The sequence below is a fragment of the Tachyglossus aculeatus genome, chromosome 4 (assembly GCF_015852505.1).
Source record: "Tachyglossus aculeatus isolate mTacAcu1 chromosome 4, mTacAcu1.pri, whole genome shotgun sequence".
NCBI classification, from domain to species: Eukaryota; Metazoa; Chordata; class Mammalia; order Monotremata; family Tachyglossidae; genus Tachyglossus; species Tachyglossus aculeatus.
In genome coordinates this window covers 111,180,669-111,207,211 of record NC_052069.1, presented here as the reverse complement: position 1 = coordinate 111,207,211, position 26,543 = coordinate 111,180,669, and the positions used below count along the sequence as shown (strand labels likewise).

General features: G+C 48.3%; 1 protein-coding gene across 1 annotated transcript in view; it reads left to right on the top strand.

Annotated features, from left to right (window-relative positions):
• Positions 1-24,073, top strand: part of ADAMTSL2 (ADAMTS like 2) — a 45,645-nt gene extending 21,572 nt beyond the window's left edge. The window contains exons 12-19 of the mRNA XM_038745874.1: positions 3,682-3,779; positions 8,314-8,440; positions 13,766-13,979; positions 17,345-17,500; positions 18,225-18,395; positions 19,341-19,517; positions 22,462-22,606; positions 23,036-24,073. Coding sequence (XP_038601802.1) covers positions 3,682-3,779; positions 8,314-8,440; positions 13,766-13,979; positions 17,345-17,500; positions 18,225-18,395; positions 19,341-19,517; positions 22,462-22,606; positions 23,036-23,154 — 1,207 coding nt within the window. The 3' untranslated portion in view covers positions 23,155-24,073. The remainder of the gene's footprint in view (positions 1-3,681; positions 3,780-8,313; positions 8,441-13,765; positions 13,980-17,344; positions 17,501-18,224; positions 18,396-19,340; positions 19,518-22,461; positions 22,607-23,035) is intronic.
• The last annotated feature ends 2,470 nt before the right edge of the window (positions 24,074-26,543 follow it).

Below are 26,543 nucleotides of genomic sequence, written 5' to 3'. Positions count from 1 at the left end.
GCGCTTAGCAAATACCATTATTAATATTATTATTAAAGTGCCTGGCACATGGTAAGTGCTTAACAGATGCCATAAAAGAAATGAGGCAGAAAAGGACGAGAGAGGTGGGGGAGGTGGAAGAGTGAGTGGTCCTCCTTCTTCTCTTCCTCCTCCTACTCCTCCTCCTCCTCCTCCTCTGTTCCCACCACTGCTCCCTGGGACCAAGCAGTGGCAGGCCAGTCCAGAGTGGGGAGGGGGAAAGCAGTTTGCCAGGGTGGTAGCTAGACCTACCTGGGAAGTCTCTATTGTGGCTGTGTCAGCACTCCCCCACCCCCCACCCATTGGACTAGGCTAGCCATGACTCAGTGGGGGCAATAGGAGCAGCACCCGTGGCAATAGCAGCGGCCTCCACAGAGGTAGCAATGGTTCCTTCACCAGGAAAGGAGGAGGTAGAATGTCTTCTCCTCCAGCCTCTGCCTCCCTGCTACCCTGTGGTGACCACTAGGTCCTTCCTGCTGTCTGCCACTAGCTACGGAGGTTTTCCCAGGCACTTAAGGTCTGTATTCAAGAAAACTGTCTCAGGCCTTGCCCTCAAGGAGCCTGCAGTCTGAGAGGAGGGACATAGCAGACACTGGCAAGCCATATCCATTGTCCTTGTTCTTACTGTACTTGGGTGTTTCCAGAAGCATGATGAGGTGCTTACAGATACCATAATGACACAAACCAGTGGGGAAGAGTGGAAAAGGAGGGCTGAGTGGGTTGGACCCCTCCGATCCCTTTGCGGAGTTCCAAGAAATCGGTGTGCCTTAGCGGGGCCCGATGCCCGGCCCCACACAAAGATGTTTCGGCAAGATAAAGGGCTGTGTATAGTAGGTGGAGAAGTTGTTCAACAAAAATAGCTGTGCTTAAGCTCAGTTTCCGACGCAGGAAATCACGTCTGCCAGACTGAAAGGTAAAAATCAGAGGGGGAGAAAAAAAAAAGAGAAATGGGATTTTCCTCCTTTTAAGAGATTGTTACAAACAATAGAGGGAGGGGGACTTTGGAATCAAACATTTGGCGAAAGAATACTTGACAGTGTCCTTTTTATAAGTTTCTATGTAACAAATGGAAATGAACGTTTTTTGGTGGATGCTTAAAATATGGTAATTTCAGAGCTTCTCCTGCCTAGAAATTGTATAAACTGCATATCTTGCTAGGCTAGAGGCAACTGGACAATAGGCTGTATCAGGGCATGAGAGTTAAAATTGCCTTTAAGCTGCAGGTCTTTGAAAATAGCTTAGCCGTTTAGATTTTATGACTGTAAAGGTGCAGTATTCTCTGGTACGGCCTATTGAGACCTGAAATATCTGTGCAATAAATTGACTGTTGAGAGAGTCATTTCCTGGGTGCTCGTGCTTATATTAGCTGTTTCCAAGAACTAAACCTGTTAGAGTTTACATTGCTATGCAAATACATGCAGTATTTTCCAAAAAAGTGTTCACTGTGTCTGACATGAAATGAGAGTGGTGTGTAGGCAGTGATTCCATAAATATCTTGTATTTAAAAACAACAACAAAAAGAAGAGAATATTTTGTACGCTTTCTAAAGGCAAGCATTAGTCACCTTAGCTGAGCAGAGTTCAGAGAACTACAAGAGATGTTTAATTGGAAAAGTCCAGCTGTATCTCCTTTCTTAAGAGGGGTGATATGATCTCCAACTCCTTTTGGTTCATTTGATTTTAGGCCAAATTCAGGGCTTTGAAAGTGAGGTCTAGGGCCCAGTCTATATGGTCAAACATTTTCAAAATAAATGCTCATTTTACTCAGAAAATGTTTTCTTTAGGTACTGCCTTAATAGCCTAAACATTTGTTATTCAAAGAAAATGTTTGGGTTCTCAGTAAATATCTTTAAATTTTTAACAGCTGCAGTCATTCTGGCTGCAGGAAATGTTTCATTTTGAGCAGATAGGACAGTGGAGTGTTTCAGTACTGATTCCCCTCATTTCTTTTTAATGGATGGGGGAAACTCCTTTTGAAGTGAATGAAAGCAGTCTCCCAAATTATTTTTACTACTAAGAAAGCCCAAGGGCTTTGAAATGCTTGGTATGTATCCACTTAAAACATTAGCACCTCCTTGCAGCTCTTTGGCTAGGCCTCTACTAGTAAATTATATGGTAAATCAGACCTCAAAACATTCATTGCCTGGAATATTCTAGAGAACAAGTTAGTGTAGCTTCAGCCTTCCTTCACAAAATCTGGTGGGACCTGGCTAAAGCAAGAAGGGGGCCAGCAGAGGTTTTCCCCAGGCCCCCCCGCCCCCCCTAAAATCCACACCTGGCCTGCAGACAGCTTTTCCTCCTCTGTCAGACCATATTGGCCTGGCTAAGACTGATTATTTATCCCAGTGGAAATTTCTGGTTTGGCTAGGATTTTAGACAGGGCAAACCCAGCCCCCAGGGTCAGTCTCATGCCCAGACTTTTGAGCTGGGAGAATTAGCCAGTTGGGAAATACACAGCAGCGCTCTTACCTCCCAGACCACATTCGGGAACCTGGACAGCATTATGTCACCTTGACTGACGTGTTGCTTCTCAGGCCTTTATTTCCCCTCTAACTTCGTTATTACCTTGGGGAACTGCAAGGCAGACCCCAGAGTCCAGGCAAATTGTTGGGGAGTGGGAGGAGCCCTGGATCAGGAGTACCCCTCTAGCATCATCTGTTAATCAGGGGATCGCTGGGCCAATCGGTAGGCACATAAGAGGAAGCATACATCATGGAATTGCTGTTTTATCTCCCCTTGAGCCCAGTCTAGTATTTTCAAGGTGAACCGGCTGAATTGCTCACAAAGATACCAATTTCTAAGCTCCCTTTCATTGGTTGGACACTGTATTCGAATTCCTGGCCTCTTTAGGGTGGAGCCATTCAGTCATTTCAAATGAGATGGCAGTCTGCCAGAGGTGGGACCCCTGATCAGACTTTGTTGGGCTTCCAGAGCTTCAGCCGGAGGGGTCTGAAATTTGGCCATCGTTGAAAGGGCCTGTTACCCCAGAGCTGGCTGGATTTAACCCAGGCTTTGAGCAAGAATTGAGCAGCATCAATTATTTGATTTTTTAAAAAACAGAAAACAAAAAAACCCTCGATCGTCAGAAACAAGCAAGGGAGGAAAACAAGTTCCCCATGTCTCAAAAGCCTATGAGTGCTTTTCTAGAGCACAAATGGGTCTTCTCTTCCCAATCCCAGAGTAATTTTGAGGAGGTGACTATATAGGCTTCGCAAAGATTACAGTCAATTTGTCAGCATCTATTAGGGGACTTTTTGTCTCCCCGTATTTGGGCAGAAAAATTCAGATGGCTGGAACTCTTATTTCTCTTTCTTCCTTCTATTTCTCTCTGCCAACATCATCTGGAAGGAGATACTGCACCTTTAATTCCCTGGATACGTAGGGCAAGCCTTGAGCCGAAATACACAGACTTTTGTTCAGTTCTGAAATGTTTCTCCTTGTGGGTGTTTTTATCCCATTCTCTCTATTTCTAGACAGTGGAAGCTCTGCCTCTTACCAGGCTGGGGATTCTACTTGGGGATCAGGACAGGTATGTTGTGAAGAAAAAACCCCACTAACCCTTCCCCTACCCCCAAATAAAAACCAAACCCCAGAATACGTTTTGAGAGTTTTAGAGGATGGACCTGAGTTTTACTTGTACATTTTTTTTTTTTTTGGCTTATAGAACCAGAACCAAGCCCAGGAAGCAAGGTTTGAGTCCCGCAGACATGTACAGATGGAAACTTTCATCCCATGAGCCGTGCAGCTCCACTTGCACCACAGGTAGTGATTCCTCATAATCCCCACGGGCCTAGATCCTCCTTCCTCTAATCCCCTTAGCCCAGGAGGGATTTTTCACTTTCTGTTAGATCAGACAGCACCAGGACAGGGTGTGAGCAGCGGTTTTCACCCTCAGTGATGGGGGAGAAAATCCTTCCCATACTCATTGGACCTCCTTCCTGCATCCCTGAAGGACCTTGGGTGGGAGAAGGGAGCAACTGAAGAATTCAGAATGGAGAATTTAAAAAAAAAACACTTCCAAGGGCAGAACAAAATCTATCCATAAATAGTTCTTTCCACAGTGAAGAGACCCAACCATTTTCTCAAGCAAACCAGTAAACAAGCTGGTTCCCTTCATCCTCCCTTAGGAAAACAAACCCAATGGTGATTTTCCAATGGGCTTGGGCTTGGTACCACCAAGCGTGTTGCAAAACGCCACCAGAACCCTACTCTAGTCACTTCACAGGGATGGATGCCAAGTGGCGTGGTGGATAGAGCATGGGCCTGGGAGTCTGAGGGTCATGAGTTCTAATTCCGGCTCCGCCACTTGTCTGCTTCTATGGCCTTGGGCAAGTCACTTCACTTCTCTGTGCCTCAGTTACCTCATCTGTATGATGGAGATTAAGACTGTGAGCCCCAAGTGGGGCAGGAACTGTGTCCAACCTGATTTACTTGTATCCACCCCAGGACTTGGCGCATCGTAAGCTCTTAACAAATACCACAATTATTAGTATTTTTAGAATGAGACAGGCTTAGTGCCCTCCCTCTCCTCCATTCAGTGAGGGTCCTGGAATCCTGGAGCAGGAGTGACCTGGAGAGACCATCTGATCCAGTCCTCCACTTCAAAGTGTAAGAATGACTAAGCCATCCAGGACAAATGTGTGCCTGTTCTTTTCTTAGTAGCAGCCCAATCCAGTGTTTCATCTTGATTGTCAATACATTCTGCCTTACTTCCAGCCAAAATATCATCTTCTGTTTGAATGAACACTTCCACTTCCTCTTGCTTAATCCCAGGTGACCCAAGAGAACCAGTCAGCAGAGCGCTTCAAAGACTTGCAGACAATTTTAGATGACCTTTCAGACTTCCAGTCTCCAAGTTGAACAGCCTCTGATCCTTCTCCCTTTCCTTGGAAGACCTATTTTCCAACCCTAGAATCATTTTGACGCTCTTGGAGTTCAGCTGTGCCTGAGCTACTGGTAGAGGGACATGTTTTCCCGGTACAATTCTCCTTAAACACCTCTTTCCGGAGCAGACTCAAAGCTCACAGGGTGATTCCAGGGGCTGAGAAGCGGGATCTAGCCCATGTCAAACCCAATATAAATGGCTACGGGACTTGTTGAGAAACAAGGCTATTGGGAATGTAGGTTTTGGGAGTTAAAAGAGGATCCCACCCTCTCACCTTCCTACCCTGGTTGGAGCAGGGGCTGGGATTCATTAATTCAATTATATTTATTGAGTGCTTACTGTGTGCAAAGCACAATACTAAGTGCTTGATGGCCCCAATTCAGAAGCTGAGAGCAGTTGGAGCCCTCTTCACATTTCCTCATTAGAATAATAATAATAATAATAATATCAATTGTGGTATTTAAGTGCTTATTATGTGCCTGACACTGAACTAAGCTCTGGGGTAGGTACAAGCAAATTGGGTTCAACACAGTCCCTATCTCACATGGGACTGACAGTCTTAAAGACTATTTTACTGATGAGGTAACTGAGGCACAGAGAAATTAAATGTTTTACCCAAGGTCACACAGTGGATGTGTCGGAGCCAGTATTAGAACCCAGGTCTTTCTGATTCCCAGGTTCACGCTCTACCCACTAAGCCATGCTGCTTTTCAGTGCAGTGTGGTCCTCTTGGTGAGGTAGGTCTCCTATCAATGCCGGCTCCACCTCTGCTGTCTGACAGAGCAAAGACAGGGGAAGTCAGTCAGCAAGCGAGAGTTGCAGAATGGGACCTTTCCGTGAATTCTAGGCTGCGGGGAAATAGCTCCAAGTTGGTAGCAATGCCAATAGACCCTGGAGAATCAGTATTGCTTAGTGGTCAGAGGATAGGCCTGGGAGTGAAGGACCTTATTTGCTGTGGGACCTTGGACAAGTTACTTCACTTCTGTGTCCCAGTTCTCTGATCTGTAAAATGGGAATTAAGACTGTTAGCCCCATGTAGGTTATGGACGGTGTCCAACCTGATTATCATATATCTATCTCAGAGCGTAGAACAGTGAGTGGCACATAGCAAGTGCTTAACAAATGCCATAAAAAAGGTGCTCCTCTTGTTTGTGGGTTCTCTTTCCTCTTCCCACTACTTCACCTGACCTTACATTGATTACTGGGGTAACAGATTGGATTTCATACATTTTGCCAAATTACACCAAGGCCCTTGTCAGCTGCCTCCCTGTAGAAAATGAATCTGATCTCAACTCTGGGGCTCTCACAGCTCCTGGCAGAGTCCCTGCCAGCCAAGATCTTCTCCCCAGGGCCCAGGACCTGAGGCCTGCAGGGTTTCAAAATCTGAACTCATCCCAGCTCCCTGACTCTCTGAGTTGGAGTCACTGTGCCTGTGGAATACTGATAAATGACTTTGCCAGACTTTTTTTTTTTCCAAGTCTCAAAATATTTAGAAAGGCTTCTCAGCCTTCCCTTGCCTCTCCTCCACCCCAACCTCCTTTTTCCCCTCCCCCAGGAGCAGCATTTTGAAGCTGATCCAACACTGCGTTGGCAGCAAATACAGAGTGCTAGATTTGGAGCTGAGCACACCCCTCCTGTTCCTCTCTTGAGGCAGTTCTATACTGAATGTTGTTGGTGTTTTTTTCGGTTGGTCCTTTTTTCTTGTTATTGGGGTGGTGGGGCTGGGAGCACGAGGGGAAGGCTGGGGGACTCAGGCAGTCCTGCTCTTGTCAGGGAAAGCATTTTTGTTAAGAACTTTGGGTCCTTGATTTGTGATGACTTCTGGGCTGGAACTAATATCCTAGAGAGGTTTGTCCCACTGGGTTCATCTGCTGAACAGACACATCTGTAATTTTCAAATTAAATGACTTCTCTCCCAGTGATAATAATTCCCCGAAGTGATCTGCCACATTTCTTCGGCAGAGCTCCAAGAAGTGCCGCAATGTCCCTGGGAAGTGCTAATTTCCCCGTGCTCTTACACATGGATTGCAAAAGAAGCAGAGTGGGCTAGTAGAAAGAGCCCGAGCCTGGAAGTCAGAGGATCTGGGTTCTAATCCCACCTCTGCCACTTGTCCGCTGTGATGTTGGGCAAATCACTTTACTTTTCTGGGCCTCAGTTACCTCAGCTGTAAAATGGGGATTAAGACAGTGAAGTCCTATTTGGGACAGAGACTCAGAGACTTTAGTACAGTGCCTGGCACATAGTAAGCATTTAACGGATACCATTAAGAAAAAAAAAAAGTAGGTCCCGAGAGATGGAGTTACTTTCATGGAGGCACACAGTCAGTTAAGAATGGATTGGGGCTCAGGTTTCCTGACTCCTATTTCTGTGCTCAACTCCAAGGCCTCTGAAGCCATGGTAAATGACTTGTTTTTGTAGCTCTGGGTGGCAACAACCTCAGAGGGAATCTTTTCTAAAAATAATTTGTGAGGACTTTCAAGTTTTTCCATCAATGCAAGACTCTTACATTCTTTGTTATTCTGGAAAATAGACTGGGAGGGACTAGAGCCATTTGCAAGACAGAGTTGAGAGTCCTATATTGACAGATGGTGAGAATCTCAAATCTTCCCGGTTAGAAAAGAGACTAAACAAAGTGGAGGAGAGGGCCCAATTCTGGCCATTGTTTAAGGGGCTCTGGGGTTCTTCAAATTCCTTGTGAAGTAAGAATGACAGAATGGGTGAAAGTGAATCAATAAATGAAAATATGAGTGATTAAGTGGATAAAGTTTCATCAGAAAGTGTCTCCTGGAATAGTGTTCTAAGAGCAGATTTGAAGGAAGCAAGGCATAGGGTTTGATGAATTAATGATTACCGTGGCATTGGTAAAGTGCTTTCTATGTGCCAAGCACTGTGCTCAGTGCTGGGATAGATACATTACAACTAAGGGAGAACCATTCTAGGCAGAGACTGTAGTCTCTTGGTTGTTGTGTTTTAGAAACCTGGCTGGAAGCACCTTGCTTTGTGTTTTCTGCAGCTGCATTAGAATCTGGATGTATGGAGTTCTGGGCCTTCACACCAACGGGCTGGGGCAGGCCTGCAGTCTGTCTGGTGGTTCAGTGACTTCTCCCAGTGGGCAGCTCCATGCTGTGCTTCCTTGGAATTGGATTTCTACTTTCAGGTTGCTTGCATGAGCTTGCCCAGAGACCTGGGAGCTTCCCCTTGGAGAAGGTGGTGAAAATCCCCAATGCGCACACATTGTTCTATATTAATGTCTGTCTCCCCCTCTAGACTGTAAACACATTATTGGCAGGGAACGTGTCTGCTACTTCTGTTTTATTGTACTCTCCCAAGTGCTTAGTACCATGCTCTGCACACAGTAAGCACCGAATAAATACTATTGCCTGATTGACTGACTGATTGATTTCCCCCAGGAGTCATGTCCACCTACGCCATGTGTGTTCGTTATGATGGGATTGAAGTAGACGACACTTACTGCGATGCTCTGACCCGGCCTGAGCCGGTCCATGAATTCTGTGCCGGGAGAGAATGCCAACCAAGGTACAACCTGCTGCGCTGTCCCCCTAGTGAGGTTAGGGCACCTCACTTTCATTCATTCGATCATATTGAGTGCTCACTGTGTGCAGAGCACTGTACTAAGCACTTGGAAGTACAAGTCGGCAACATAGGGAGACAGTCCCTACCCAACAACGGGCTCACAGCTAGAAGGGGGTGACAGACAACAAAACAAATCATGTAGACAAGTGTCAGAACTGTCAGAACAAATAGGGGGAGGGAAGCAGGTCCTGTCTGGGCACCAAGGGAAAGAGGGTACTGAAGATACCCTGGTCTCTCCTGATGTGCCACCGGTCTCTGCACCCGGCACCCTGTCAGTACCCATTACTGGGCACCAGCTCTTGGATTCTGCCCAGGTTCTGAGGGAGAGTTTCTGGGACTGCAGCCCTCCTGTCCTGGCCTCTACAATCTCTGGGAACTGGTCCTGATTTTGTGAGAGACACTGGATTGTCCAGGATCATTCTGCATGGTTTTTTTTTTTTTCCCCTGGAGGTGGGGATGGGTCTCCAGGGAAGAGGGGGTAGAGGGCAGGGACTTCTGGGGAAGGAAGTGAACCCAAAGGCTAGGCTCAGTGTTCAGATTGATAAGAGGGTAATGCCAGTGAGAGAAACCACAGTTAAATTGTATTTAATTTGAAAAGGGAGGCTTGCAGGAAGTTTAACCTACATCATGTGTGGAATGGGCTCGTTAATGGACAGGGAATGTGTCTGCCAATTCTGTTGCGCTGTACTCTCCCAAGCACTTAGTACAGTGTTCTGCACATAGTAAGCACTCAATAAGTACCTTTTATTGATTGACTGGGGATGGGGATTACTCTAAAATGAACACCTCTGAATTAAATCTGAATGTAACCATTGGTCGATGCTACTGCTCTTCAAATACCTGGCAAGGCACACACCAGGGGGTGTCACCAGAGAGCCTAAATGTATGTTTTTGTGTGTGTGTGTTTGTGTGTATGTGTGTCTGCACGCCTGCACGTTTTGACACACGCTCACACACGTTTCTAAAAATTCCTTGTGAAATGTAGTTTGCCTTTCCCCTCCGATAATAGCCACGCCATATTAAAGTCTGAGACATTCTCCCACCTTCCCTCTCCCCTCACACCTTTGAGTTTTTCCTCTCCAGAGAGGTTGTCGCTTAATTATCTTCCTCTCCCCAGAGCTTTGCTGATATAAAGAATTCTTCCACCCTTACAAGTCCTAAATTAAAAGTGTGGTGCTGCGATTTTGCTAGAAACACAAGGGGGAAACGGCCCACTTGTTTGTAGGCTAGCTGCTCCCTGATCTCGTCCACCTTATCACTGACACTTTTCCCACATCCTCAGTCTGACTCCCCTGTATACTAGACCACTCCTCTCCCTACCTTCAAAGCCTTATTAAAATCAAATTTCTCCTAAGACACCTTCCCAACTAAGCCCTTTTTTTCTCCGACTCCCTTCTGTGTCATCACCACAGTTGGATATGTACCCTTTGGGCACTTGAGATTCACCCCACCTTCAGCTCCACAGCACTTGCGTACATATCCATCATTTATTTACATTAATGTCTGCCCCCCCTCTAGACTGAAATCTCGTAGGTGGGGAACATGTCTACCAACTCTGTTATATTCTACTGCTCCATCACAGTAAGCACTCAATAAATATCTTTGGTTATTAAATGGGAAAGGGAAAGACTTTTAATAACACAATAATAACTGTGGTATTTGTTAAGCATTTACTATGTGCCAGGCACTTTACTAAGCTCTGGGGTGGATACAAGTAAATCAGGTTGGATACAGCCCCTGTTCCACATCAGGCTCACAGTCTCAATACCCATTTTACAGATGAGGTCACTGAGGCACAGAGTAATAATAATAATAATAATGATGATGACATTTATTAAGCGCTTACTATGTGCAAAGCACTGTTCTAAACACTGGGGGGATACAAGGTGATCAGGTTGTCCCACGTGGGGCTCACAGTCTTAATCCCCATTTTACAGATGAGGTAACTGAGGCTCAGAGAAGTTAAGTGACTTGCCCAGGTGTCACACAGCAGACATGTGGTGAAGCTGGGATTCGAACCCATGACCTCTGACTCCAAAGCCCGTGCTCTTTCCACTGAGCCATGCTGCTTCTCTAGAGAACAACAGCATATTGCCAAGTGTTCACCTCACAGATTTTACACAGCATCTTGTTTTCTACTCACGGTGGTTAGACTTTGGTTCAGAGCTCTTAAGCCTGTGAGGGTGAAGGGCCAAAGTGGAGAGGAGTTAGTGGTTCTAGTTCCTACCCCGGCCTCCTTACCCCAGGTTGGGAACTTCTGATCCCAGGGTATTGCACAGAAAAGTAGAAGGCATGTCTCTGGATCTTATGGAGCTTTCAATATATTAATCAATCCATGGCATTTACTGAGCTCTTGCTGTGTGCAGAGAGCTGTCACAGTGCAATGGAGTTGGTAGACATGATCCCCGCCCTCAAGGAGAAACATTTTGACAGTGGATATTTCCAGACACCGTGTTGTAATATTAGGCTAAAATTTGATTAATCTGAAAATTAAATATGTAACAACACTTTGGATTTGAAGAATCATTTTCTTCCCAAGATCGCAGAATAATTTCCGCTGGACTGCAAACCTTTTGAGGGTTAGAGACAGTGTCTTCCAAACCTTTTGAACCCTCTCAATCAATCAGTGAATGATATTTTCTGAGCACTTGCGGTGTGCAGAGCACTATACTAAGCACCCGGGAGAGTACAATGCAACCGATTTGGAAGTTGTGTTCCCTTCCCACAAAGAGTTTACAAACTACAGGGGGATTCAAACATTAAGCAAGATTAGTAACAAGGGAAATAATATAATATATTTATGTAGTGCTGAAGGGGTATCCAGCCAAGTTCAGAGTCAATGCAGAGGGGAGGGCAGATGGCGGACATAAGGGGCTAAGTTTGGTGAGGCCTTTTAGAGGAGATGTGATTTTTGGGAGGCTTTTAAAGTGGGGTAAGGTGTGGACTACTGAATATGAAGTGGGAGGGAGCTCTAGGCCAGCCGGACGATATAGGTAAGGGATTGGTGGCCAGATAGTTGAGATGGAGGTACAAAGAGTAGGTTGGCCTTAGAGGAGCAGCATACATGGGTTGAGTTGTAGTGAGAAATTAGGGAGATTAGGTAGGAGGGAGAGAGCAGATTGAGTGCCATAAAGCCAATAGTGAGGAGTTTCTGTTTAATTTGGAACTGTAAGCACAACCACTGGACGTTTTTGAGTAGGAGATACAGACTGAATGGTTTTTCAGAAAAAATGGTCTGGGCAACGGAGTGAAGCATGGACTGGAAAGGGGAGAGATGGAATGCAAGGAGGTCAGAGAGGAGGCTGATGCAGTAATCAAAGCAGGAAATAATGACTGTCTGGGCCAGGATGGTAGCAGTTTGAATAGAGAGGAAAGGAGGATTTTAAAAATATTGTGAAGGCCGAACCGACAGGATGTCGTGACAGCATGAATGTGTGGGTTGAATGAGAGATGAGTTGAAAGTAATGCCAAGGCTACAGGCTTGTGAGCAAGGGAGGATGGTGGTGCTGTCTAGAGTGATAGGAAAGTCAAGGGGAGAACATGGTTTGGGTGGGAAGATGAGTTCTGTTTTGGATATGTTAAGCTTGAGGAGTTGGCATGGCATTCAAGTAGAGATATCGTGGAGGAAAGTGGAAATGCAAGACTGTAAAGGAGAGAAGTCAGGGCTGGAGAGGTAGATTTGAGAATCATCTACATACAGATGGCAGTTGAAGACATGGGAATCAATGAGTCCTCCAAGATGGGGACCCAAAACTGAGCCTTGAAGGACTCCCCCAGTTAGGGAATAGGTAGCAGAAGAGGAGCCTCCCAAAGACTGAGAAGGATATGTCAGAGAGATAGGAGGAGAACCAGGAGAGAAGCAGCATAGCCTAGTGGAAAGATCACGGCCCTGGGAGTAAGAGGACCTGGGTTCTAATCCCGTCTCTGACTTGCTTCGTGACCTTGGGCAAGTCATTTAACTTCTGTGCCTTGGTTCTCCCACCTACTTAGACTGTGAGCTCCATGCTGGACAGGGACCTTCCAACCTAATTAACCTGTACCCACCCAGTGTTTAAAACAGAAGGTGATACACAGTAAGTGCATAACAAATATCATAAAAACAGACAAGGGTAGATAATGTTTCCAGAAGGAGCTAATCACATAGTGAGGTGCTCTGTGCATAGTAGGCCCTCTCAATAAACGCTATTCACTGTGTGACTGATTAGTCTTGGTCCAAAAGACTCACTGAGAGACTTTAGATTCAGGTTCATTCATCTGAAAATTTTTTATACTGAAATTGACTTTGTTTCATTTTGGAGCCTACCCAAGCCATCTCTTTAAATATTCTCCAGAATAAAAAGTTAGTGTTTGGGGCATTTTAAAAAATGAAATAGACAGATCTCCTGCTCCCATCTGGGTAAGTGTGAGGAACAACCTAAAGTCACAATGCAAGCTCATTTCAGAGGGGTCTTGGTTCTCTGGTCCAGTGACTCTGCACTATCCTTTCTCTAAATTTTTCTAACTGTTTGCAGCCAGGTCTTCTGACTGACCCCACCTCCCCCTCATAGGATGGGTCAGTGGTTTGGTCATCTATCTCACTGTGACCTGACCTCTCACCCTTGTCCTGAGTGAGAAGCAGCGTGGCTCAGTGGAAAGAGCATGGGCTTTGGAGTCCGAGGTCATGGGTTCAAATGCCTACTCTGCCAACTGTCAACTGTGTGACTTTGGGCAAGTCACTTAACTTCTCTGTGCCTCAGTTACCTCATCTGTAAAATGGGGATTAAAATTGTGTGAGACCCCCGTGGGACAACTTGATCACCTTGTAACCTCCCCAGTGCTTAGAATAGTGCTTGGCACATAGTAAGCACTTAACAAATACCAACATTATTATTATTATGTCCTACTTCTGGCCTGGAAATCCCACCTCCTTCATATGCAACAAGTAATCACTCTCCCCTGCTTTCAAAGCCTTAATGGAGGCACATCTCTTCCAAGAGGCCTTCCCTGACTAGGCCCTAATTTCCTATTTTTCCCACTCCCTTCTGTATCACCCGTGCACTTGGCTTTGCTCCATTTATTCACTTTTTCCTCAGCCCCACAACACTTATGTACATGTCCATGATGTATTTATTTATAATAATGTCTGTCTTTCCCTCTAGACTGTATGCTAGTGCCCATATCATATTGTACTCTCCCAAGCATTTACTACAGTGCTCTGCACACAGTAAGCACTCAATAAATTGAGTATATTGAGTAATAGATTGATTGATTGGGATCTCTCTGCTGTAGGTGGGAGACCAGCAGCTGGAGCGAGTGCTCCCGCACATGTGGAGAGGGCTACCAGTTCCGCATCGTCCGTTGCTGGAAGATGATCTCACCCGGCTTTGACAGCTCTGTGTACAGTGACCTGTGTGAGTCGGCGGAGATCACCCGGCCAGATGAGCGCAAGACCTGCAAGAACCCAGCCTGCGGACCTCAGTGGGAGATGTCCGAGTGGTCAGAGGTATGAGTCAAATGGGCATCTATCTGGTCATTGGTGGGCACATTGTGGGTGTGTGAGGACTTGCGGGCTGGAGATGGTCAGAGTGGTGGGTTGGAGGAAGTTAGGTTTGTGTGGTGACTGTGTGAAGATCAATATGAGGCAAGCAGTGTGGCCAAATGGGTACGTTTGGTCACTGGTAATGGAATTTAAGTGCTTAATATGTGCCAGGTACTGTACTAAGCACTGGGATGGATGCAAGCAAATTGAGCTGGACACAGTCCCTGTCACATATGAGGCTCACAGTCTTGATCGCCATTTTACAGATGAGCTAATTGAGGCCCAGAGAAGTGAAGTGACTTGCCCAAGGTCACACAGCAGACATATGGTGGAGCTTGGATGTGGGCACTTGTGACCTGGTGTGGATGTGTGAGGATGTGCAGGCTGGGAATGGTTAGAATGGTGGGCTAGAGGGAGTCAGGGTTGGGTGTGGTAACTGTGTAAAAATCAATATGAGGGAAGCAGTGTGGCCTAATGGAAAGAACCTGGGCCTGGGAATCAGAGGACCTGGTTCAAATCCCGGCTTTGCCACTGCCTGCTCTGTGACCTTGGTCAAATCAATTCTTTGGGCCTCAGTTTCCTCTTCTATAAACTGAGATTAAATACCTGTCCCTGCTCCTATTTAGAGTAGTGGCCCAATGAGGGGCAGGGGCTGTTTCTGGCCCCATTATCGTGTAACTCAAAAGATGGATTTGGGTGAGTTCTAAATGAAAGGAAATCAATTTTAGTATAACAATTTTCAAATGAACAAGTGAATCTAGAGTCTCTCTGTGAGTCTACTGGACCAAGATCAATCAACTACACAATCAGTAGGATTACTGAGTGCCTTCTGTGCACAGAACATTGCACTAAACATTGGGAAAGTTCAAAATCAATCAATCGTAGTTATTGAGCGCTTACTTTGTGCAGAGCACTGTACTAAGCACTTGGGAAGAACAAGTTGGCAACATATAGAGACAGTCCCTACCCAACAGTGGGCTTGAGACCCAAAACTTGCCCTAATAGAGTTTACAGTCTGGAGGGAATTATTGTAATTATTCAAGTAGAGTGCTTTGCACATAGTAATCATTTAACAAATACCATTATTATTCATTCATTCATTCAATTGTATTTATTCATTCAATCGTATTTATTGAGCGCTTACTGTGTGTAGAGCACTGTACTAAACACTTGGGAAGTACAAGTTGGCAGCATACAGAGCCGGTCCCTACCCAACAATGGGCTCACAGTCTAGAAAATAATAATGATGGCATTTATTAAGCGCTTATATGTGCCAAGCACTGTTCTAAGCACTGGGTGGGATACAGGGTAATCAGGTTGTCCCACATTTGGCTCACAGTCTTAATCCCCATTTTACAGATGAGGGAACTGAGGCACAGAGAAGTTAATTGACTTGCCCAAAGTCACACAGATGACAATTGGCGGAGTCAATCAATCATATTTATTGAGCGCTTACTGTGTGCAGAGCACTGTACTAAGCGCTTGGGAAGTACAAGTTGGCAACATATAGAGACAGTCCCTACCCAACAGTGGGCTCACAGTCTAGAAAGGGGAGACAGAGAACAAAACAAAACATATTAACAAAATAAAATAAATAGAATAGATATGTACAAGTAAAATAAATAAATAGAGTAATAAATATGTACAAACATATATACATGTATACAGGTGCTGTGGGGAAGGGAAGGAGGTAAGACGGGGGAATGGAGAAGGGGTGGAGTGGGAGAGGAAGGAGGGGACTCAGTCTGGGAAGGCCTTCTGGAGGAGATGAGCTCTCAGTAGGGCCTTGAAGGGAGGAAGAGAGCTAGCTTGGCGGATGTGAGGAGGGCGGACATTCCAGGCCAGGGGGATGACGTGGGCCAGGGGTCGACAGCGGGACAGGCAAGAACGAGGCACGGTGAGGAGATTAGCGGCAGAGGAGCGGAGGGTGTAGGCTGGGCTGTAGAAGGAGAGAAGGGAGGTGAGGTAGGAGGGGGCGAGGTGATGGACAGCCTTGAAGCCGAGGGTGAGGAGTTTCTGCCTGACGCGCAGATTGGTAGCCACTGGAGATTTTTGAGGAGGGGAGTAACATGCCCAGAGCATTTCTGGACAAAGACGATCCGGGCAGCGGCGTGAAGTATGGATTGAAGTGGGGAGAGACACGAGGATGGGAGATCAGAAAGGAGGCTGATGCAGTAGTCCAGACGGGATAGGATGAGAGCTTGAATGAGAAGGGTAGCAGTTTGGATGGAGAGGAAAGGGCGGATCTTGGCAATGTTGCGGAGCTGAGACCAGTAGGTTTTGGTGGTGGCTTGGATGTGAGGGGTGAATGAAAGAACAGAGTCAAGGATGACACCAAGGTTGCGGGCTTGTGAGACGGGAAAGATGGTAGTGCCGTCCACAGTGATGGGAAAGTCAGGGAGAGGGCAGGGTTTGGGAGGGAAGACAAGGAGTTCAGTCTTGGACATGTTGAGTTTTAGGTGGCGGGCAGACATCCAGATGGAGATGTCCTGAAGGCAGGAGGAGATGCGAGCCTGGAGGGAGGGGGAGAGAGCAGGGAAAGAGATGTAGATTTGGGTGTCGGAATTTGAACCCATGACCTCTGACTCCAAAGCCCGTGCTCTTTCCACTGGTACTGTAAAATACTTTTACAGTATCAGGAGGGGTGTCAGGAAGGGGGAAAGAGGAGATTTTATTCTACCATGTAGGAGTAGGGCCTGTCACACCTCCCCACCCCCTCCCAGACAAACAGCTGCCCTTCACTGCCTAGGGCCCGGAACAGTCTGAGCCTGAGCACGATTCTAGCTGAACTTCTGGGCCAAACAGCTTGGATACGAGGGGAGCTGCGGAGTGAAGGATGGCGTTACTGTAACATGATTGTGATTACTCCATTGTGGCCCAACCCGGGCCCATTTCCTTCGACAAGTGGAGGAATCGTCCCTGTGATTCTGGTGGTTCCAGCACATTTCTGAAGGATGACTTATCTGGCTGAACAACTCAGATTTCCCAGTGGCCTTCAATGCGGAGGTTCACTCCAGACCCATGTGGATGTTGTGGGAACCAGCACTTTACTCTCCTCATAGTTTTCCTAAGCCAGTGGGCTTTGGTCTTTCCAACGGGAAGTGTCTCTCTGGTTGTTTGACCCACAGGGGTTTCTTTGTAAGCATGGTCACTGGGGTTATTTGCCAGGCTGGACAAAAAGGGATTCCTAGTATCTGCTGCTGCAGATACAGGGACTCTGCCCCTTAAGGAAGGCAGTGGCTGCAGCAGCTGCCCCAGGGTGGCAAAGGGGGAAGAGGCACGGGGTGCCATGTTGACGGCTCAATTTCCTCTCTGCCTCCTGGGTACAGTGCCCTGCCAGGTGCGGGGAACAGAGTGTTGTGAGCCGGGACATCCGCTGCTCGGAGGATGAGAAGCTATGCGATGCCAACACCAGGCCCTTGGCAGAGAAGAATTGCACGGGACCTCCCTGTGACCGGCAGTGGACAGTCTCCGACTGGGGTCCGGTGAGTGACCGGTGGGAGAAGGGGCAACACTGAGGAGCTGGGGTCATGGAGGTGGGTGGGTTTGTGGCCGGGAAGTGGACTGGATAATCTCTTGGGGTCCCAGATCTTTCTCTTTGGGATCAGAAATGGAGCCTGGTGAAGAGGAGGGACAGGGATTGGCTTTCAGTCTCTTTCCCTGGGGAAGGAAGAGATCCTGTGAGTAAGTCCCCCTTCTGTCTTTTTTTCCCTTTCTCCAGCCCAGAGCTATCCAACCTCACCCTACCTGGCTTCTTGGTCAAAGGGTGATAATTGCCTTGAAGGAGCCCAGTTCATTTGCTCCCAATGTCTCTCTCTGCCATTTCTTTCTCTCCTGAAGATGCCTCTCTCTCCAGAAACCTGTTGCCAGTGGCCCCAGTGAACTGAGGGTCTGGAGTGTGGGGAGCTGGAGATCAAGGACTCCCCCTCAGTCCTTCTAGAGGTCACTTGAAAGAAAACTCCCCCACAGAGGCTTCCAACTGAGGTGGCATGTTTGGGTTATTTTTACCTCCATTTTGATTGGCCAGGATTCACCCAATAAGCGGTCGTCATGGCAACCGCCATCTCTGGAGACCCAGAGCGGCAGCGGGGGGAGTTGGATTGATGAAGATAGGGGAGCTACTGTCTTCAGTTCCCAGGGCCCCAGCCGGGGTGCTCGGCCTCCTCCCCTCATTCACCTCTAGGATTTTGTTCCCTCTCTCTGTTTTAGTGCAGTGGAAGCTGTGGACAGGGACGGATGATTCGACACGTGTACTGCAAGACCAGCGACGGGCGTGTGGTGCCCGAGGCCCAGTGTAGCCTGGAGGCCAAGCCCCTGGCCATCCACCCCTGCGGCGACAAGAATTGCCCCGCACACTGGCTGGCTCAAGATTGGGAACGGGTGAGAGGCGGCGGTGACCTGGAAGTGGGAGGATGACAGTGAGGCCCAGCCTCTTCCAGGTGTTTCCAGTGCCTCCCCCAGCTTAAGGGTTTTCCCACCAGCACCTCCCTCCGGGTTTAGCACAGAAGCCGTCCCTGTGTGTGCTCTCTCTCTGTCTCTCTCTTTCTCCCTCTGCCACTCTCTCTTCCTCTCTGTCTCCCTCTTTCTCTCCCTCTCTCCTCCTCTCCCTCCCTCCTCCTCTCCCCTCTCCCCAATCTTTCTGCTTCCTCAATTTCTTCTCTCACCTCTCTACCTCTCCTCACTTTCTTCTTTCTCACTTGTTTGCACCCTCCTCTAACCTCTCTCACTCGCTCCCTCCTCTCTCTCTGTATTCCTTCCTCTTTCTCTCCTCCTCCCCCTCTCTCTTTCTCTCTCCTCCCCCCCTTTCCCCTTAACCCAAACCCATTCTCCCCTCTTTGAAGAGGAGAGGGTAGCTCGGGAGAAAGTCACTGCCTTCTTGAGGAGATATTGCGGGACAGTAGTGACTCTCCAGCCCAGTTTCTGGTTTCAGTCTGCATAACAGAAGTAGGGGGAAGCAATAGAGTCTAAAGATATGAACAGAAGTTCAAGAGGGAGGAGGAATTGACTTAGTAGTTATGTGACGCAGAAGTGACAAAGGGGCACTAGGTTGGAAAGTAGCATGGGGAGATGAGAGATTAGTCAGAGAAGGCTTCCTGAGGGAAATGTGATTTCAGAAGGAGACAGTGAGAAAACCCTTGCCCTTTTTGTGCTTCAGTATTCCCACTTCTGCATGAGAGTGCTGATTCCTGGGTTTCTGCTTCCCTCCTGGCTGAGGGCAAATTAGTTTGAGTCTTAGAGACTGATGGAAGATGAGCAAGCTGTGTCACTGCCTTCTGGGTGAGGTTTCCACTGACTTCCTATCCGTCTGTCTGTCTGTCCTCTCAGTGCAACACCACCTGTGGCCGGGGGGTGAAGAAGAGGATCGTGCTCTGCCTGGAGCTTATCAATGGAAAACTGAAAACCCGGAGCCCCCCAGACTGTGACCTGGCCAAGAAGCCCAGTGAGGAGAGTACCTGTTTTGAGAGGCCTTGCTTCAAGTGGTACACAACCCCCTGGTCAGAGGTGAGGGAGAAGGAAGAGGGGAGGTGGGCTACTAACTGTTCTCTAATCAGCCTCTCGCAGGAGAGCCAGGCCGAGATCTGTGGAAGTAGGGGTATTGTTCCCTTCTCCCCCCCCCGCCACTCCCTGTGACCTACAGGGGTGTTGGGACTTGTTCCCATTGTGCAGGTGGGGAATCCAAGGCACAGATGTATCTGCCTGCCAGGGAAGCAGAGTATCCTAGTGGAGAGCATGGGGCCTTGAAATTAGAGGACCTGGGTTCTAATCCCAGTTCCACCACTTACCTGCTCTGTGGCTTTGGAAGTCACTCACTTCTCTGTGCCTCGGTTTCCTCAGCTGTGAAATAGGGATTCAATATCTGGTCTCCCTCCTACTTAGACTGAGAGCCCCACCTGGGACAGGGACTCTGTCCAAACTGTCTTGTATCGACTCCAGTGCTTAGCCCAGTGCTTGGCACATTGTAAGCACTTGAGAACTACCATAATTATCTTCAGCCTAGGATGGGTCCAGGTCAGTCTGTCTGGGAGAGCACCCAGGAGTCCTGGCTCCCAGCCGCAGTTGCCCCTCCAGGGTGTGCCTCAGGTACTGCTGGTGACACTCACCCCTGTGGCACATGCCAGGAAGTCCCGCCACTGGGTAGCCCCTCGGTGCCAGCCATTCCAGCAGCACTCAACCAGTGGGTGCTTCCCCCGACACCAGTGCCCGTCCTCGCCGACCCTCAGTTGTTCCGGGTCTAATCTACTCCCAGCTCAGGTGGAGTGGGCCTCCCCCGGGCCCCTGTGCTAGCACGGGGAATGGAGCGGCATGTTCCCGCTAGGCCTCGCGCGGCCCAGACCCATCTGGGATGCGGTGGGGCGATCGCCAGGGGCTGATTAGGCTGTGACTGTTTGTGCCAGGCCTCTCGCCGCCTCTCGGCTCGGGGCGGGACCTGCTCCGTGCCAAGTTGTAATCAGGACGCGCTGTGCTTTTGGAGAAGAGAGAGGCAAGTGAGTGTTTGGGGGCTTTTTCTAGTGATAGACGGAGAGCTCGTCGGACTCAGACTTGGCTGCTCAAGACATAGAGCGCGACGACGGCTGTGTAATGAGACAACGGGGTCGTCTGCGAGGGGGGCCGAGAGGGGAGTGGGGTCAGAGAGGGAAGGAAGGGGAGAGGGGGTGGCGGAGGGAGGGGGAGGGACCTGCTGTCTGCAGAATCTTGGCAGGGATCGGAGCAAGGAGGAATCAGGGTCAGCAGACATCCTTACGCTCTCTGAGCTCAGCCTGCCTTCCAACGCTAACATCTGGCACTGGGAGATGCTGAAGGCGGGGGCAGGGATTCATTCATTCAATCATATTTATTGAGCATTTACTGTGTGCAGAGCACTGTACTAAGCACTTGGGAAATACAAGTTGACAACATACAGAGATGGTCCCTACCCGACAACGGGCTCACAGTCTAGATTGTGTAGGAGGTGCATGTGTGCACGTGCATGTGAGAGTGTGTGTGTGTGTGTGTTTTAATTGGATAAACAAGGATTTTACTGGAACAATCCCAGCTACCAAAACACCCTGGCTCTCACGGAAGCAGCGGTGTCCTCGGGCCAGCCTGGTCTGGAAGAGAGTCCCTAGGACCGAGCTCTTCCCCTGTCCTCTTGTCCTCTGCACCTCCACTTGGGTTTGGACAGTGGATCCAGTCCATGGCACTTGAGGGGAGGAGAGGGGAAGCCTGTTTGGGGAGGAGGCTCAGGTAAAGGGACCTGTCGTAGAAGAAGGGGTTTTTGCAGCAGTCAGGGAGGGTAAAGAGGGGTGGAGGAGCGGGAGGGGAAATTGGAGAAAGACAGCTGACAGAATCTAGAGCGAGTTGTGCAAGCGGTGCCTCTGACCACCTTCTTTTTGCTGGAGCCAATAAGTTCCCCTCCCAGGTCCTCTGACAGGGTGCTGCTTCTGCCCCACGGGGCTTGGCGGCAGGGACCGAAGCCTAGGAAAGCTGGCTGTTTTTAAAATGAAAATACCAAGGCTCATCCATCGTTCTCCACAGGAGACTCTTTCGTCATCCTTCTTCTCCCAAGGCATTAAGTCATGTGGGGAGAGAAACTGCAAAAATTATAGAGTTTGGCTTAGCCATTCATCCAATTTTAGTCTGGGCGTCTGCTTTGCAACCAGTCTGTCCCCTGTCTGGGGTGTGTGTGTGCGTGTGTGTAAATGCATGCACATGTGTGGCAGGGGGATGCTGGCAAAAAGGATGTCTGTTGTCAAGTGCTATCAGAGGTCACTCTACCTAGAGTCATAAGAGACCTCAATAGTCACCCAGCCCATTCTCCTGCCTTCAGGCAGGTGAATATTTCAACCATCCAGACCACAGAGGAATTATTTTTAAGATCTCTGTGGCCTGAATAGGGAGAAAATGAGGTTTTTGGAATTTTCCTTGGGAATTTCATTACCCATGCTTTTCTTGCCCCACATTAGCACAGGTAATTGAAAATGAGCTGTGTCTATTAGAGCCCGAGCGTCACATCCCAGCACCCACAAAGCTCTAAAGCTGGGACTGATAATCCTTGCTCAGCTGCATGGTTGAAATCCCTGACCCACCACCTCTAAAGGTTCCTTCCAAACCACTCTCTGTCCCAGGGAACCAGTACACTCTCCCTGAGGGCTTTGGTCACAGTAGACACAGGAGTGGAGTCTGGGAGGCTTTCCATGTCTAACCTGGCAGATCCCATTAGAGTGTAGGGAAAAGACCTGTTTCCCCCTGTAGACTGTAAGTTTTTGGGCAGGGATCGCATCAATTGACTCTTGTACTATATTTTCCCAAGCGTTTGGTACTATGCTCTGCATACAGTAAGAGCTCATTGATTGATTAACTGCGGGCAGGTGAAGAGGTGATCAGGGTGGAGAGAGGGGTTTTCCACTTGCCCCCTGCAGACTGATGCCTGTAGCCTTGGGCACTCACCATCTCCCCGTCCCTCTAGTGTACCAAGACCTGTGGGGCTGGCGTGAGGATGCGCGACGTGAAGTGCTATCAGGGGATGGACCTAGTTCGGGGCTGTGACCCGCTGGTGAAGCCTGTCGGAAAGCAGACCTGTGACCTTCTGCCCTGCCCCACCGAGCCTCCAGGTGAGGGGGAGAAGTGGGGCTTGCCCCTTCTCAGCTGACCCAATGGGGGTGGGGGGGAGATCTCTGGATGGAGAGGGTGTGGTCTGGTGGAGCCTGTTTCCTAAGTGATCTCCATCCCTCTTTCCCCTCCTCTAATTTCCCTTGGGGATGGGACTGAGCCCTCGCCCTGCAGGCACAAATTGTGTATCTCCCAATATGGTAACAGCTCTCTTTCTCTGGCACTTACCCTAAACTGGGGTCCCTTACCTTCTGATGGATTCCCCCAATCCTTCGCAGCCGAGGTGGCTTTGTCATGAGAAAGTTCCCATAGGGGTCAGCAAGGGCTAATGGCCACCAGGCTGACCCCGCCCCCAGGAAGCCATGGCGATGCTGCGTCTGCCTTTCCCCTTCGTTGACCTCAGCCCTCCCTCCTCTGCTTGCCTTCGATAGATGACAGCTGCCAGGACCAGCCAGGGACCAACTGCGCTCTGGCCATCAAAGTGAATCTCTGCAGCCACTGGTATTACAGCAAGGCATGTTGCAGATCCTGCCGGCCGACCCATTCCTAGTCCTGCCGAGGAATCGGCCCCACGACCTCAGAGACTGATGGGCCTAGGGAGGGTAGGCCAAAAAAAATTAAGTGGGGTGGCGGGGAGCCTGGGGGATGCTGGGCTCCAATGGTCAGTGTCTGGCTCTGGCCAAGACTCAGGCCAGCTCTTTCCAACTCTGCTTTAACTTAACCCCTTCCTCCTGTCGAAGCACACCCCAGCTGCGGATAGCCTCCCATTTACCCTATGCTTGAGAGGAAGGTGATTTTTTTTTTTTTCCTCCTCACCACAAAATCACTCTTTCAATTTCCCCTCACTCACCCAGGTGGAGAGACTCAGCTCCCTCACTGGGTTTCCATTCTGTCGCCTGGAAGGCAGAAGCAGAGCTCTGTCACTCGTGCAGATCAGTAGCACTTGGAGGCAGATGGCTGTACATAGGATCTTGTATATTTGATTCATTTGCATCCTAAATCTCCCCTTGGACTAAAGGGCTCTGTGTCCCACCGTCCTCTCTGTAAGTTCTTGCTTGGGTGTCGGGAGCGGGGAGGAAGCTTTCTCTCGGAGGCCTCTCTGAAGAAGTGGAGGAGGCCCTCGTTGATAGCCGAACTTACCCTGCAAAATGTAGTCTGGGTTCCAAATGTCTCCTGGAGCTGAGGGGTGGTGGAAATGTAGGGGAGGAGATGAAGAAATTCCACTGGAGTCCTTTGTCACATGAAGGTGTATACTATTTTTATCTTATAACCAAACTCCAGTTTCATAGTCCTTATAAGAGATCATAATGCTGACATAATGTATATAATAATGAAACATAACTGCACTTTATATCACAAAAAGATGTGCTCTTTTTTAATATATTTGTTTACAAACCGGGAATTTTATCCATATAATCATGAATCAGTACTCGTCTGTATATTTTAATAAAATGGTCATATTTATGGTGGTTGGTATCTTGTTTAATTTGCTTGCATGTCTGGTGGAGTTGGGGAGGAGGAGGGCAGAGGGGACAGGCCTAGAATCTCCCGGTCCAGATCGGAGCCAGTGGAGGATTCTGGAGGATTGTCCCCTGGGTCTGAGGAGTGTGGCAAGGTGGCTGAACGTGCTTGGGATCGGCCCCTGATGGTCCGGAAGGATCCTTATCCTGGGGCAGGGCCGAGCCTTGGAGAACCTCAGCTATGGAGCCGCAGAGGTAGACAGGCAAGGGAGGGAAGGAGCCCCGTGAACTCACTGCGCACTCTTGGCTGGGGACTTTTCTCTGACTCCTCAGCCTCTGGTAGGTGTGTTCTCTCTGTGTTTCCCCTTCTGGAATGACTTCAACGGGAAGCCAGAGGTGCCCAGGGCTCACCCAAGCTCCCAGGCCCTCACATTGGCTCTGATGGTAATTGTGGTATCTGTCAAGTGCTGGGGTAGATACAAGATAGTAGGGTTGGACATAGTTCCCATCTTGCATGGGGCTCAGTTTAAAGAGGGCGAACAGGAGAACTGAAGCACAGAGAAGTTAAGTGACTTACCCAAAGTCACACAGAGACAGAGTTGAGATTAGAACCCAGGTCCCTCTGACTCCCAGGAGGGTGCTCTATCCACTAGACCATACTGCTTCTCTGATGATCCCACAGATTTCCCATCAGGGAGTCTTTGCAAGCCCGGCAGCTGTTCCAACTCTGTTCCATTGTGTTCTGCACACAGTAAGCACTCAATAAATAGCACTGATTGGTTAATAGAGCTGAGTGGGATCTCGAGGAGTGTCCTGGCTCAAGTTCATCTTCCCCAGGTCTGTGAACACCTGAGTCGTCTAGCACAACTAAGAGTCTGCTCAAGTTTCAAAGACCATTCCTCAGTAGTCTGCTCTAGTACTGGGATTTCCCAAGTGTAAAGAAGCTCATCCTCAAATGTTCAACCAGAGCCTCTCTCTCTTGAAGTCCATTTCATTGAGTTCCATCCTGTTGGGCTGTAGAAAAGCATCAGCTGCTATTCTCAAAAAAAAGAACCCTTCACCAGCTTTAACGCTTCACAGAGAGAAGCAGCATGGCCTTGTGGAAAGACCACAGACCTCGGAGTCAGAAGGCCTGGGTTCTAATCCTGACCATCACTTGTCGGCTGTGTGACTGGACAAGTCACTTAACTTCTCTGTGCTTCAGTTTCCTAATCTGCAAAAGGGGGATTCAAAACTTGTTCTCCACCCTACTTATTCATTCATTCATTCAATCAATCGTATTTATTGAGTGCTTACCGTGTGCAGAGCACTGTACTAAGCACTTGGGAAGTACAAGTTGTCAACAACTTAGATTGTGAGCTCCCGTCAGACATTCATCCATTCAATTGTATTTATTGAGAAGCAACATGGTGTAGTGGATAGGAGTCAGAAGGTCATGGGTTCTAATTCCAGCTCCACCACTTGTCTCCTGTCTGACCTCGGACAAGTCACTTTACTTCTCTGAACCTCAGTTACTTCATCTGTAAAATGGGGATTGAGACTCTGAGCCCCACATGGGACAGGGACTGGGTCCAACCCAATTTGCTTGTGTACAGTGCCTGGCACATAGCACCTAACAAATGTCATAATTATTAATACTATTATTATTTATTGAGCACTTAATGTGTGCTAAGCACTATACTAAGTGCACATTCCCTGCCCACAAGCAGCTCACAATCCAGAGCTTTTTAACCTGATCAACCTGTGCGTTGCACATAGCAAGCACTTGACAAATTCCACAATTATTACTACTTTGGAAAAACAACTCAGAAGTCAGTGAGGGGCCCTGGGCCCACTGACTGGAGAGAATATTTTCTATTTCAGAAGTGGAGAACAGAGAAGCCCTTCGAGAAGGGTGAGAGTTTCCCAGGCAACCTGGCACTTGGCTCAAGAACCAAGTCAGCTGGAAATTGGGGTAGTGAGCCTCAGATGAGTCTGCTCAGGGGAGGGTGGAGAGCCCCAGTCCATGCTGATCTCAGTCTAGTTAATAATAATAATAATAATATAATAATTCCTTAGAATTATTCTGCACACAGTAATTCCTTAGAGTTGGTAAAAGCATCTTCAGAGCCACCCAGGGGATTGTGAGGGGAGGTTTGCTTCCAGGAGAGGGGTATTCAATCAATCGTATTTATTCCTGGATCAATGGTATTTTCAATCAGTGGTACTTATTGAGGGCTTGCTGTGTGCAAAGCACTGTACTAAGCACTTGGGAGAAATCAATATAATTATATAACAGAGTTGGTAGACGTGTTCCCCATCCACAATTGCACCCAGCAACTCACAAGGAGACCTGCAGCCCATGGAGGATGAACTGCACTTCCCAGCACCAATCTGCACCCGTGTATGGAGGACTTTGGATCTTTGGGCAGCAATCAGTTGTCTGTCTCCTGAAAAAGAAAGGTAAAGGGCCTCCAGAAGCTTTTTTATGGTATTTGTT